The 13,020-nt window shown below is 62.3% G+C and overlaps 1 protein-coding gene across 5 annotated transcripts in view; it reads left to right on the forward strand.

The window, feature by feature from the left end:
• The window catches only part of SHANK2 (SH3 and multiple ankyrin repeat domains 2), a 399,303-nt gene that overhangs the window by 279,518 nt on the left and 106,765 nt on the right, over positions 1 to 13,020 (forward strand). For all 5 annotated transcript variants that reach the window (XM_062195675.1, XM_062195679.1, XM_062195676.1 and 2 more), the window contains 2 exons: positions 821 to 903; positions 2,441 to 2,565. In XM_062195675.1, the coding sequence (XP_062051659.1) occupies positions 821 to 903; positions 2,441 to 2,565 (208 nt within the window). The remainder of the gene's footprint in view (positions 1 to 820; positions 904 to 2,440; positions 2,566 to 13,020) is intronic.

Genomic DNA, 13,020 nt, shown 5'->3' on the forward strand with positions numbered 1-13,020 from the left:
TAGGCTCCCCCAGCCTGGAGCATCCTCCCCCAATCCCCACTCCCCACCCCCCCCTGCCCACCAGCCCACCCGCCGTCCTGGCCTCAGCCCTGCGCTCCCCTCCCCACTGCCGCCAGCCCAGCCTGAGGATTCTCTGTGCGGGATGACGCCCAGGCTGCCGCTGCCGGCGGCACTGGGCTCGTCAGATGACTGTGGGGGCTCCTGCCGCACATCACACTCGCTAGGACGGGCGAGGGAGGGGGCGCTGGCTGCGCGCACAGGTCCTGCGTCTCCGGTGCCTGCCACCCGCCGCCGGCTCGTGCAGGGAGCGCACAGAACGCGATCTTTTTAACCCCTTTGGAGAGAAAGCGAAACGGGAACGGGCTGCCTCCTTTCTCCTTGGGCTGATTTCCTCGGGCTTCCCTGGAAGATGCGTCTGGCCCAGCCAGGCCGGAAGAGTCCATTCACGCCGCTACCGCCGCTGCCACCGCCACCCACGCCGCCCCCTGGGCCACTTACTTTCTCGGCTCTTGCCGGCCCCAGGGTGCCCTGAGCCCGCCCCGCCTGGCCGGCCCCAGGCAGGGCAGAGCTGCACCATGTGTGACTGCTTCCCTGGGCTGGCTCCGGCGCTGCCTGCCCCCCCCTGCCGGTCCCATTGTGCCCTGCCCGCCTATCCCGCCAGCACCCCCCTCCGCCGCCTCGCTTCCTCCATGCTGCCGCGGCCGGCCGGCGAGCTGGGTGATTAATCGGCGGTGATGATGAGCGTGCCCGGCGGAGGGGCCGCGGCCGTGATGTTGACGGGCTACAGCAATGGTCGCTATCCCCGGAATTCTCCCTACAGCGACTGTGTCATCGACGAGAAGACGGTGGTCCTGCAGAAGAAAGACAGCGAGGGCTTTGGCTTCGTGCTCCGGGGGGCGAAAGGTAGGAGCCGGGCCGTTCGCGTGTGTGTGTGTGTGTGCGTGTGTGTCCGTGTGCACGCCTGTGTGAACAATGCTCCCGGGCCCAGAGCATTCAGTAAGCATTTTTGCTGGGGGCCACCTGGTTGCTAGACAACCGTGTTCCTTAATATTCTGCCTCACTCAGAAAACACCGGGGCTTCCTTTAGGAATAATTCTCATTTTCTATACACAATATTGCTCCGAACAGGCTCGCTCTCCCTTGCTCGCTCGCTCGCTCCCTCTCTCTGCCCCCTCCCCCCACTTTCTGTCTATCGCCGGGCTCACTGGTGTTCTGTGGTTCTGTTCAGCCACATCGCCGCTCTGTTTGGAGCCCCTGGCCTCCGAATTCCCTGGCCCTGAGTTTCAGGTGCCGAGAAACCGCCCCATCCCGGGCGTGGGCTTCCGCCTGAGGCTGGCAGGCAGCCGTGTGCCCATCTCTAAGGTGACTTTGCAAAGGGAGTGTGGCAAGATGGTCCCCTCTGCTGTGCGCTGAGCCGGCAGCACACACGTTCCGTGGCCTGTGGGGGGGAGGCTTCAGTGCCATCCATGGCAGCATGCCCACCGCCTACCCTGAACTTGGGGGCTTCCTTGCCCAAAAAAACCCAAAATGGCATCGCCCCCCTGCTAGAGGAGACACCTGCCCCCAACACGTGTGTGTGTGTATGTGTGTGGGGGTGTGTGTGTTGGGGGACAGGGGGTCGTGGGAAGTTTCATCTCAGAGCTTCTGTGCGGGGCTGGACCCCCTTCCCAGGCCGGCAGCCCCAAGCTGATCTGTCCAGAGAGAGGAAGGAGAGCCAGTCCTGTCCCCAGGGCCCTGAGTGATGTGCTGCCCCTCCCCCACCAGGGCCATCTCCACCCCCCACCCACTCACGGTGGCCTGGCAGAGGCCAGCTCCAGCCCTCGAGGCACTGGCAGCAGCTGTGTGCACCCCGGAAGCCAGGCCTCGCCCTGCCCAGGGGCATTGGTCCAGCCCCCCGTGGGGACGCCGGCCACAGGGCAGTCCCGGAGAGCCGGCTCCCCGTGGAGGGGCCTCACATCTGCCACCACCCGTGGGGTGAGCGTGGAGCTCGGCCCACGTCCCGGGTCGAAGTCCTCGGGCTGCGACTCACCGTGGATGTAAAGTTGCCAAGCGGCCCCATGTGGGGTTTCTGGAGCCCATGTGGTACAGGAGGAACTTTTCCATTTTTAGAGCTCAAAATGTTTAGTCACTGATGCCTTTAAAAAAACGACAGGACTGCAGCCATGTCCACGGAGCACAGCCCTCCGTGGCTTCAGTGTGGAGGCCACCAAACATGGCAGCCCCCGCGCGCAGCTGGCATCAGCGCTGAAGCTGGTGCGGCCCAAGAGCAGCCGTCCCTCCAGCTCTTCCCAGGGCGGAGGTGACCTGAACCGGCCTCCTGCTGGTGGTCGGCATGGGGACCTCGCACTCCCGGCACCCGCGGGGAGGTCAGGCACAGCCACCTTGGGGGGACACCCCCCGGCTCGCAACAAGCTGTAACAAGCTGTCCTTCTCTTCCCAGCTGACACGCCCATTGAAGAATTCACACCCACGCCCGCCTTCCCGGCCCTGCAGTACCTGGAGTCCGTGGACGAGGGCGGGGTGGCATGGCAAGCCGGGCTGAGGACTGGGGACTTCCTGATTGAGGTAGGGACCCTGGTGTTTGTCATTTTGCATGGGGAGAGCGCCGGCTCTCATCGGGGAGAAGGCTCGGTGGTCTAGGCGGCAGCATGGCCGCAGGGCCAGACCGGGAGCTGCTGCTGGAGGCGGCCGTGGACTTGTGCTGCTCCGCGGTGGGCGCTCCTTCCTGTGGGCCTGGAGCCTGGCGTCTGAGACTCTGCCTGGGAGTTGTGGCCGTGAGCCTTGGCCGGTGGTCTTGAAGTAGAGGTGGAAAGAAGTGGTGTGTGTTTGCCGTGACGCTGGGGACACGGGTGGGTCCGTGGCGGTCTGGATGTGGCTGTCATCACCCTGTCATGTGTCCTGAGGGCAAGTCACCACAGTCTTGTGTGGCGTTCCCTGGCGTGAGGTTGGTGACAGGTGGCTTGGAGCCCGTGATTTGCAGTTGGACAGACAGCGGCCTTCGAAGGCACAGAGGCCCGGGGGCAGCTGGAGTCAGTGGCGCCAAGAGGAAGCGTCTGACTTCAGAGCCAGTGAGCGCCCGGCCTCTGCTGGCGCGAGAAATCAGGGCGTGTTCTGTGCGTTGAGGAGTCTGCCGGATGTGAGGCCGTGTCCTGTGTCTGCGCTGTCGTGGGCCCAGGGCACAGCTGGGCACCCCGCCTTCCCTTGTGGCTCGTGGGGCACAGCAGTGTGCTACTCTTCGGGGAACCGAGCAGTTGTAGGTTGGAAGACTTCAGTTTTGAAAGGTCAAGGCGGTGCTGGCGGCCCTCAGTGGGAGTTCACTTTCTTGATTCTTGGCTCTTTAGTGTGAACCCCTGTGTCCCGGGGGCTCTGCCTCAGAAGGCCACGAGCAGGTGTGTTGGGTCCGGCCAGCCCCGCGCGAGTCCCCGCCCTTGGGCCACCGGACACACGCCCGTCCTGCAGAGGAGACCAATCTCAGCCCGCGGCAAGCTGGCCGTGCGCAGCCGCTTCTCTCCACGACACTGTCCCCACCAAGGTGGCTTTGGAAGCTGTGACTATGCTCACGGTCTCCTAAGTGCTTCTCCAGACGACTGAAGTGGGGTGGAGACCCAGAAGGGCCGGTTCGAGGGAGAAGGCAGTGTGTTGCCTTTTTCCAAGGATCTTGTCTTGCTTTCACTTTCTGCGCTGGGGGATGTATCTGGGTTACGGTAGCCCAGCCCCAGCCTGGTTTGGGCAAGGAACGAGCTGATTTGGGTTCTGTGTGCTGTGGCTGTCGGGTGCGTGTCCAGAATGACACGGAGACGGAGCCGCTGCAGCTCCCTGGGGAACTCGATTCGTAGCCCTCGTGGAGATGCACAGAGCAGTTGAATCATCTTCTGTGGGATGCAGTGGTGATGTCAGTCCCCTTCCTGTGTGTGGCAGCCAGAGACACAGGGAGGGGGCGTGGCCTGGCCGGGGAGGCGGCGCTGGAGTCGCGGTGGGCGTGTGAGCATGCGGGGTGCTGGGCACGGGGAGGAGGCCTCCCCGAGGTCCTGTTGGGTTGGTGCCGGTTCTTGGTGGTCAGCAATTCGTGAAGGCTGAAAGTGTAGGAGCAGCCCCGTGGTCCCACTCATTGGGTCATTTCCTTGGCAAAGGACCCGAGCACACCTGAGACACCTGTGCTGGCTCCCTGGCTCTTCCTTTACGCCTTCGCCGAGGCAGCCACGAAGGCCATGCGCCGCGCTGAGGTTGGGGGTCCCTGCACTTCTCTCTTCAAGGCCCTTCTTCTGACCTCGCTGTCCTGGAGCAGGTGGGACGCCCAAGGCCACCTCTGCCTCCCAGGGTTCCCTGGGCTGGCCCTGTGAAGTGGTAGGTGGCCTGCAGGACAACCCGGCCCCTCACAGCCCCACAGAACTTCTTAGACACCAAGGGGGGTGCAGGGCACAGGGGTTGGGCGCTGGAGGGAACATGGCTTCTCCCAGTTGATTTCCAGGTGGGGGTGGGGGCTCTGAAGTCCCCGGCAGGGGGGTTGACATAAGCCGGCCACTCACTGCTGAGTTGGTCCCTGGCTCTGCATTTAGCCTTGAGAATGTAAGGTCACTTCTAGTTCTACAGACACAGGCTTTTGCCCAACAGATCGCTTTTCTGTGGTTTCCATGAAAAACCTCCAGCCTCGCAGGGGTGATTTCAAACAGCCCTCATGTCCCGAGTGCACGTTCTTTTGGGCGCCAGACTCCCTAGAGGGGGCGGTTCCCGAGCCTTTGAGGGCCCGCGGTCTCCGTGGGAAGGGCCGCCTGTCCTCGCTTCCCAGCAGACCTGCTGGGCGAGCTGCCTCTCGCGCTGCTGCTGGCAAGCACCTGGAAAGTATGTCAGGGCATTGTTTCCTCTTTAAGAAACACACACCAGAAGGGCAGCGCCGGGAGCGAGCACTGCCGCCGGCCCCTGCCTGGCCTCGGGACCCGGAGCCGAGGGGTTCCTGTCGCGGCAGATTTTCTCGGGTACTTCTGGAGTGTGTTTCTGCCCTGCCCAAGGAAGCGTTCAGGGAGAGTTTGTTCCCTGGCTGTCGTTGTCCCTCCATTGGTTATGCACCTGCCACCCAAGTCGGGAGCAGTGAGTAGCAGCAAGTGGCTATCTTCAAATGCAGAACGAGGACCACACGGATGGGCCTTGGGGTGTGAGTTGAGTTGTCATAAAGAATCGTCTCAGAGGTGGGTGAGAGGGTGTGTGTGCGCCCGTGGCGGTCCCGGGACGGTCCCGGGACCACCCTGCCAATACCGGAATCTGTGGCCTCTGAGTGGCGTAGCATTTGCACGGAGGCTGCTGGCATCCAGTCATCTGGAGATGACTTGTAATGCCTGGTGCAGTGTGACTGCTCTGTAAGCGGCCGCCCCAGCGTGCTGTTTAGGCGATCACAAAGCACACACGTGCTCCGTGCAGGTGCCAGTCTTCCGAGCGCTTCCAACCCGTGTCTGGTTGGATCTGTGGATGTGAGCCCGGATGTGGTTACCATTTTCAGACCAGCTGAAGTGCTGACCTTGCCCGGCTAGCAACGGCCTTGAACCCTTCCGGGGACTGGGGACAGGGGCCGGACAGGGTTTTGCCACTGTGCAGGGGAGAGGTGGGGGCGGGGCTCCACCAGCCAGGAGAAAGGACACACAGTCCAAGCTGGTTTTCAAGATGTCAGGAGCTGCGGTCAGAGGATTCCGAGGGAGAGTCAGCCTCCAGGGATGGTTCCATCAGCTGCCCCTGTGGGGTTGTCCCTGTGGGAGTGAGAGGTCAGAGTCACTTCCAAAAGTTAAGACGTGTCATAGGGAGGCTATGGAGGGCTCCCGGGTGAGGTTGGGCATCCAGGAATCAAGGTGTGCGGGGTTGGGATGTCCCCTGCCATCGTGTGGCGCTGGCAGCAGCCTGGACCAAGCGAGCCTGGCCGGGCGGCAGAGTCCCTCGGGCCTGTTAGCAGCACGGGGACCTGGCCCCTGACCACCCTACTGAGTCAGAACCAAGGGGCAGGAGCTTAGAGGAAGCCACAAGGGGCCCCGGCCAGTGAGACTCTGAGCCCACCCCCACCCTCCACTGATCCACACTGCTCACCTGTCATCTAGCATGGTTGTCGGCAGCAGGTGCCGTGCTGAGCTGGTCTGGGGACCACGACTGTATTTCTGGCCAAAGTCCACCTCTGGAAACCCGACTTCCGTTCACGAGCCGAGTGCCCCACCTCGGAACACAGCTCGCGGGGGGAACAGCCACAGGGCAGACGGTGATCGCAACAAGACCTCGCCCGCGGCGCCTGGGGGCACCGCTCCCTGGCACTGCGTCAACCCGTCTCCTCCTCACGGTCACCCCTGCCGTCGCCCCCCACTTACAGGCAGGGAAGGGGAGGTACGGAGTGCATCCACGCCTTGCCCCCGGCGCGCGCTGCCCCATGTGGAGGCCTGGGTCAGGCTGTCCGGCAGCCCCAGGACACAGGAGAGCCACTTGGAAGTGCTTCCTGTGGCAGAGGGCAGAGGACGCCAGGCGCACGTTCTTATTTTCAGATTAGCAGACTTTTTGTGGTTGTGATTACTATACCGTTGTGGGAGGACCTGTGTTGCTAGGCGAAGGGATCCATTGCCGTGAACTTGGAGGAATCACTGGCGGAGTGGAGCAAGAGCCGCAGAGCCGAGCCAGGCACGTGTGCAGCGCCGGGAGCTGGGGGAGAGATCACAGTGTCCCGGAAGATCAGGGGACGTGAACATCTGCCGTGGATTTGTACGAAGGCATTAAAATCCTGCTTGCTCAGAGTGCTTAATACCGGCAGAGTGGCTACGATGTATTTAGCGAGAAAGGAGAATCAAAACAATGTGCATCTAAGTGGCGACCTCTCCTCCCCAGATAGGCACAAAAAGAGCAAGGCGGGCAACCCGGGCCCTGTGGCGCCGGCGCCGCCTTGCTTTCCCTTCCTTCCTGACTTTTCGGCGTCGGGCAGACTTTGGGGAGGAGCAGCGCTCATCTGTGATGAGTACAAAACCGTTTCTTGGCAGAGCGTTACCTGGGGCAGGCACGTGTGGCACGGCAGGGAGGTGGCCACTTAGGAGGCCCGCATCCCGTATCAGAGGGCCTGGGTTCGAGTCCCGGCTCCACTGACGGACCATGTGGTGCTCCTGTGCACCCTGGGGGGCAGCAGGTGAGGGCCCAACTGCTTGGGTCCCTGGCCCTCACGTGGGAGGCCCACCCTGAGCTCCGCATGGCGAGGTGAGGCTGTTTGCTCGGCGAGGGGGTGGCCCAGCGGGGCCTCCTCCTCCCGCAGAGCCTCCTGTGGTCCCTATGATTGTGTTCTTGGCCCCGAAGCGGCCGATCTTGGCTTTGTGTTCTTCTCCTTCGTGATTAAAGCAGGCAGCTCTGGTTTGCTAATGACTCTTCCCTCGTATTAAACATGCGCCCGAGAGGGGCTGGAATGGCTGCGTCGTTTGGGTCTGTGTTTCAGTGACAACGCTCAGAGCGACGCTGTAATGTTCTGCCCTGCGGCCATCCAGGGATTCGGGCCAGCACCTCAGGAACACGGCCCAGGCTCCTGCACCCGTGGGCCACCCCCTGCCTCCAGCCGTGCTGTGGTGCAGAGCGGCTCTGCCCACCTGCTGCCCACAGGTCTGCCCCCGCCCACCCTCCAGCCCGAGTTAAACGTCTGGTCGGTCGCTGGCTTCATTATTAAGCGGCATCTGCTCGCCGGTCAGTAAAAAGGGTGGGAACTGAATCCCTGTAGAACACGGGGCCAGCCCAGGCCTTCGGCACAAAGACCGCAGGTCGGCGGTGCCGCGCACGAGGCTGGCGCCGCGTCAGCCTTCGTTGCTGGTCGGCGGCGATGGTGGCGATGCCTGACTCGGAGGAGGAATCGGTGAACACCAGTTGAGCCTGTGGTAATGGCAGCGGCTGATTCTTACCACTGTGCTTTTGAGCAGGTAGCAGCGGCAGCATGGCTACCACGCGCCAGACTCGCACAGACAGGCACTTCCGCCGGCAGCTAGCCGGAGCTTCTTGCTCCTCGTGGAAGGGCCCCAGCCGACACAGGCACCTGCCCTGCTCCGCTCGGCGCGCTCACCGCCTGTGGCTCTGTGTGGGCGTGCATCTGACTCGATTGTCAAGGTGTGTATTTCTCCCTCCAGTGGCAAACCCCACGGCTGAGCCCGGAGCCTGACGCCTGTTCTTTGGGGCCAGCTCTGCACATTTCTCTCTTGCCTTTTGACTCTATCACTTGTCATGCTGATGGCTCTGATGGTCTGGCCTGGAACTGTGTTTGCCCACCCCATCCCCCCCCATCACAGCGCCTTCATGCCTTGTTTCTATGGCTTTAAATTGGTATTTAATTCCGTTACTGAGTTAAAGGCCAGCTCCAGCTGGTGTTCACAGGAAGCCAGGGCGACTGCTGAGCTCCTGACCTGGGCTCACGGCGGTGCCTGGGTCCCCAGAGCCAGCATCGTGTCATCGCCAAGTCAGAGGCAAGTAGCAGCTGCCCTGAGTCCCTGCGAGTGTGCAGCACTTCTGTTCTCTGTTGGTGGCGTCCTGGCACGCCGCGGGGGTCGGAACGCCACGAGTCGGAGCACTGGGGTCTCCACTGCTCTGAGGGGAGCCCCCGGACAGCGGGGAGAGCCTCCTGGGCCAGGGGAATCGTCCCTGTGTCCTCTGTGTCGATGGGGAACAGGTGGTTTGGGCCGAGCAGCAGCCCAGTGATCCTGCCGAGAAGGGGGAATGCAGGCAGCCTGGCTTCAGCCAATCTGAAGTCCTGGCTCAGGCCTTTTGGGGTTCTAATTTGAAGCATCAGTGATTTCAATTTTGGGCTAAAAAAAGATTCAGAATCACTTCAGGGGACCGTGGCTGCTGGGCTCAGGTTCCGTGGGACTGGCAGATGGCAGCACACCAGGTTGGAGAGGCAGAGAGGCCGTGGGCAAGGGCACGGGCATGCCGTCCAACTCACGTGTGACTCAGGCTCTGCCTCCTCTTCACCGAGTGCGGCCTGGGCATGTCGCTCCTTCTGTAGCCTCGGCACTTTAACCTGCAAACCAAACTCCGGGGGAGGCGCACCGCTCAGTGCCTGGCCTCGTGAGCTCTGACCGGTGGTAGCAGTGGGAAGAGCCACTCATTTCGGTAGCAGCTCTCCAGTGCCTGGAATGCTGCGGTGAGGGGGAGGGGCGTGAGGCAGACACAGTTCCTTGGGGAACTCAGTCTGGAATGGGAGCAAACCCAGAGTGTGGTCAAGGGCAGCAGTGGGAGGGAGGGCTAGGGAGAAAGCCTGGGGGTCGGGGAAGTTCAGGGCTCATTTAGGGAGTGGCCGGATGTTGTGAGCTGGGGTGACCGAGGCCGATGCAGGGAGCACCTCGAATGTCACCTCAGGTAGGTCCATCTGTGTGTGGTGGTCAGCAGCGAGAAATAGTCGCAGAAGCAAGGCTGGGGCTGGGGGCTGGGAAAAGGCACTGGCTCTGTCCACGGTGCTGAATCCCTCTGGGGCCTGGAGCCTTGTGGGTCACTGGCTCTCTCCAGAGTGCTGAAGCAAAGATGTGGGTGGACAGGAGCCTGAAGGAAGACGGCACGCCGCCCACCCCTCGTCCCCTTCAGGGTCCATCTCTGTCCCCTGTGCCCTTGTTCCTTCTGGGCATGCGGCTCGTTACTTAGTGACAGAGCTCCTCTGGTTTGTCCTCTCTCCTGTGAGGAGGGGCAGAGGGAGCCACATGGCTGCGCACATGCACCTCCTGTGCCTCGTGCCCGCCTTCACCTCACCCCTGAGGTCTCAGCTCATGTTCCTCCCACTCACGGAGGCCTCTCTGGGCAACCCCCGGCTGCCACTGGCCACACGTGTGCCCAACACCATCGTGAACCGTGAGTCATCTCCTGGTTGGCTCACTGTTGGCCTCCCCTCGGGGGAGGCTTGGAAGGGTCCAAGTCAGAGGCAAGCAGAAACTACTGCAGCCCCGGTACAGCACCTGACCCACAAGAGAAGCCGCGGACATGTATCCTGCAGTGTCCACCCCTGGGAAGTCAGTGGGCTACACCCTGTACCCAGGTACCAGTCGTAAGCTTTGGAGGGTTGAACAGGCTGCTGGGCTCACAGAGATGCGAATGCAGGTTGGCCCCAAAGCCTGCTGCTTCTGCACTGGATCTGCTGATGGCCTGGGTCAGTCCTGGCCCCTGGGCTGCGTCTTAGAGCATCTCCTCTCCCTCGGCTGTGTGCGGTGAGATCTGCCACAGGCAGAGTGAAGTCATATCTCCACAATGGAGTCCCTGGCTCAGGGTCCCTTCCTGCACCCATGGGTTCCCCCGAGACGGGACCCTGGGTCCTCTGTACTGCCCTCCCAGTTTCCCTGGGTGCACACGCAGGCTCTCGTTAGCATTGATCTGCCTTTGTCTACACTGTGGAGTCTCGATTCGAGTGGTTGGGTTGGCACCTGAGCTGAAGGAAGGCAGCACTGAATGCCCTGTAGGATCTCATAACCGACAGAGATCTGTAGGATCTCGTAACCGACAGAGATCTGTAGGCTCTCATAACAGACAGATATCCAGCCGTGGGAACTAGGATGTGCGCGCCACAGCAGGAAGTCAGATGGCGAGGGAGGGGGCCGGCCACGGCTGCTGTTTGGGCCTGTGAAAGTTCTAAGGAGGGGTCTCCCACTCGAGTGCCACAAGGCTGACCCCTCACCGGGGCGTCTGAGCTCCATGGGACAGACTCTTCCCTCTGCACACTCCTCTGTGCCCAGCCTCTGCGGTGTGGCCCACATGGAGATGAACTGGGGCCACCCCTGGCCCTGAGGGCTTAGCGAGGGAGGGAGGGGTGTGTGAGCCTCCAGCAGGACTCCCAGAGTCCCAGGCAGCAGAGGAGGCCACGAGGACCAGGCAGCGAGACGGCCAGTGAGGGGGTGGATGTCCCCACACCCTGACCCTCACCCTCGGCCCCTGGTATCCAGAAGGGGCTGTGTCCCCCTGCCCTGGGCGCTTGCCTGCCCTCTCCCCTGGCTCTCCTCCCCCTCCTCCTCACCTGGGTATCTCCGCCTTTTCCTCCCACCTCTGCTCTGTGCCACCCGCCCACAGTGACCAGTCATTGCCTGTCCACATCCTGCCGGCGTGTGCTGTGTGAGCCAAGGGGCCACCCAGAGCCGTGCACGTGGCAAGAACTCGGGCTTCCTCCAGTGAAGGCAGCAGGTGCAGGACACAGCCAGGATAGCAGCTCAGGGCAGGGATGTGTAGAGATGGTTCAGAAATGTCAGGACAAGGTCGGGCGCCACCCGCTCGGGAGGGGACTTGCATGCTCATTCTGCCGCCTCAGGGATTTTGGCAAAGATGTCTGTGACCTTCCGATTACCAGGCCGTGGGGGCCTTTTCCGGAGAAGGGGGGTGGACCAGATTGGAGGCCGCTGCCCTGGAGAAGCAGTGGGTTGGACAGGACACGGCATCAGGAAGAGCTGCCCGGGGCCAGTTCAACTCCTGCTTTGTCGTGTGTCCGTGAACAGGCCACTTAACCCCTCTGTGCCTTGACTCCCTCATCTCAGAGTGGGAATGAGAAGAGCGCCTGTCTCGTACGGTCCTGGGAGGGTTAAGCGAGTGAGCGTGGGTCAGAGCTGGGCACTCGCCAGGCGCCGTGTGCAAGAGGGACCATTGCTCCTAGTGTTGCTTTCACCATTAGCTGGCGGGGGTGCAGACCCTGGTCCTCCAGGCTGGGCTCCCTCTCCCCCAAGAGGGTCCCCCACAAGGACCCACTGTGGTGTTGCTGCATGAGTCCTGCCCGTGGGAATGTGAGCTGTGTAGGGGCAGGGCCCGCCTGGCTGTGCCCACCCCTGGATCTCAGCATGCAGCCTGACCCCAGAGGCCAAGGACAGGACTGACCCTTGGAGACAGGGAGCAATGACGTAAACCTGCCCGCCCACCCGCCGCACGGGGAGGAGTTTCTTATGGCAGCACCAGCACCTGCTGAGCCTACTCACCACGTGGGTCGGCAAGTCAGGGTCGCCCCAGCCAGGCCCTGAGCCGCTCTGGGATCTCGTGCCATGGTTCACCCCAGCCCTAAGAACAGCCGAGCCTGGGACAGAGCCCAGAGTCAGTTCATGTTTTTGATGGAACAGATGAGGCCTGCCCCCTCCCATCACTCATCCACAGGCCCGGGGAGCACTTGCCCAGGATTTGCTGTATCAGCGCAGTGGCTCCTCCCTCCGGGACCTGCCCCTGTGCACCTCCCTCCCCACGCCCCTCAGAAACTGGAAAAGCTGCCAGGACAAGGGTGACCAGCTTAGGTCAGAGCCAAAGTGAGCTGGCCCTTGCCTGCAGGGTCCCAGGACCCGCCAGAGTCCCAGGGAGTACGTGGCGGGATGTGTGGCCCGCCTCTGGGGAAACCCCCGGATTTCGAGTAAACCCTGCCATCGCCTGCACAATGGACCCCGTGACGGCCTCAGACTCATCACACTGCAGGCCGGGTACGTTGTGGCAGCCATAGATAAAACTCGGGAATGCGCAGAGGCCAGAGCCGGGCGGGGGCATGGCCAGGAGGCAGCATTCGTGTGACAGGTTATCGCCTGGGTTTTCAAGTCTTTGTGTCCCTTAGAAATACACTTTGTCATCACGGCGGCGCTTGTTTTTCTGTTGGGTGTACCTTCTGCTGCTGTGGGGAGACTGACGACTTCACCCGTGTTACGACACACAGTTCTGTGGCACGAGCAGCGCGTTCACGGGATCACACGCTAACCCCAGGCTGTTGACAGCCATGGAGGAAGCCCCGTGCCCAGCAGCGCTCACTCCCAGCCTCTCCCAGCCACAGCCAGCCATCGCTCTGTCTTCGTGGGGTTTCCTCTGGCGTCTGTGTCTGGCTGAGGTTTCTGCGGCCGGTCCAGCGTAGCCTGTGTCCATGCTGTGCTCCTGGTCCATGTGGAATCTTCGTCCATCACATGCTTAGGCCGCGGCTCATGGACCCGTTCTGGGTCTCTCCCCGCCTTCTGGCAGTTGTGTGCTGTGAGCATCCATGGAAGAGTTGGGATCCCCGCGTTCTGTTCTCCAGGGTGGGTACCTGACCATGAGATCACTGGATCTGCCGGT

Source organism: Lepus europaeus, chromosome 7, assembly GCF_033115175.1.
Source record: "Lepus europaeus isolate LE1 chromosome 7, mLepTim1.pri, whole genome shotgun sequence".
In the NCBI taxonomy this organism is placed as follows: domain Eukaryota; kingdom Metazoa; phylum Chordata; class Mammalia; order Lagomorpha; family Leporidae; genus Lepus; species Lepus europaeus.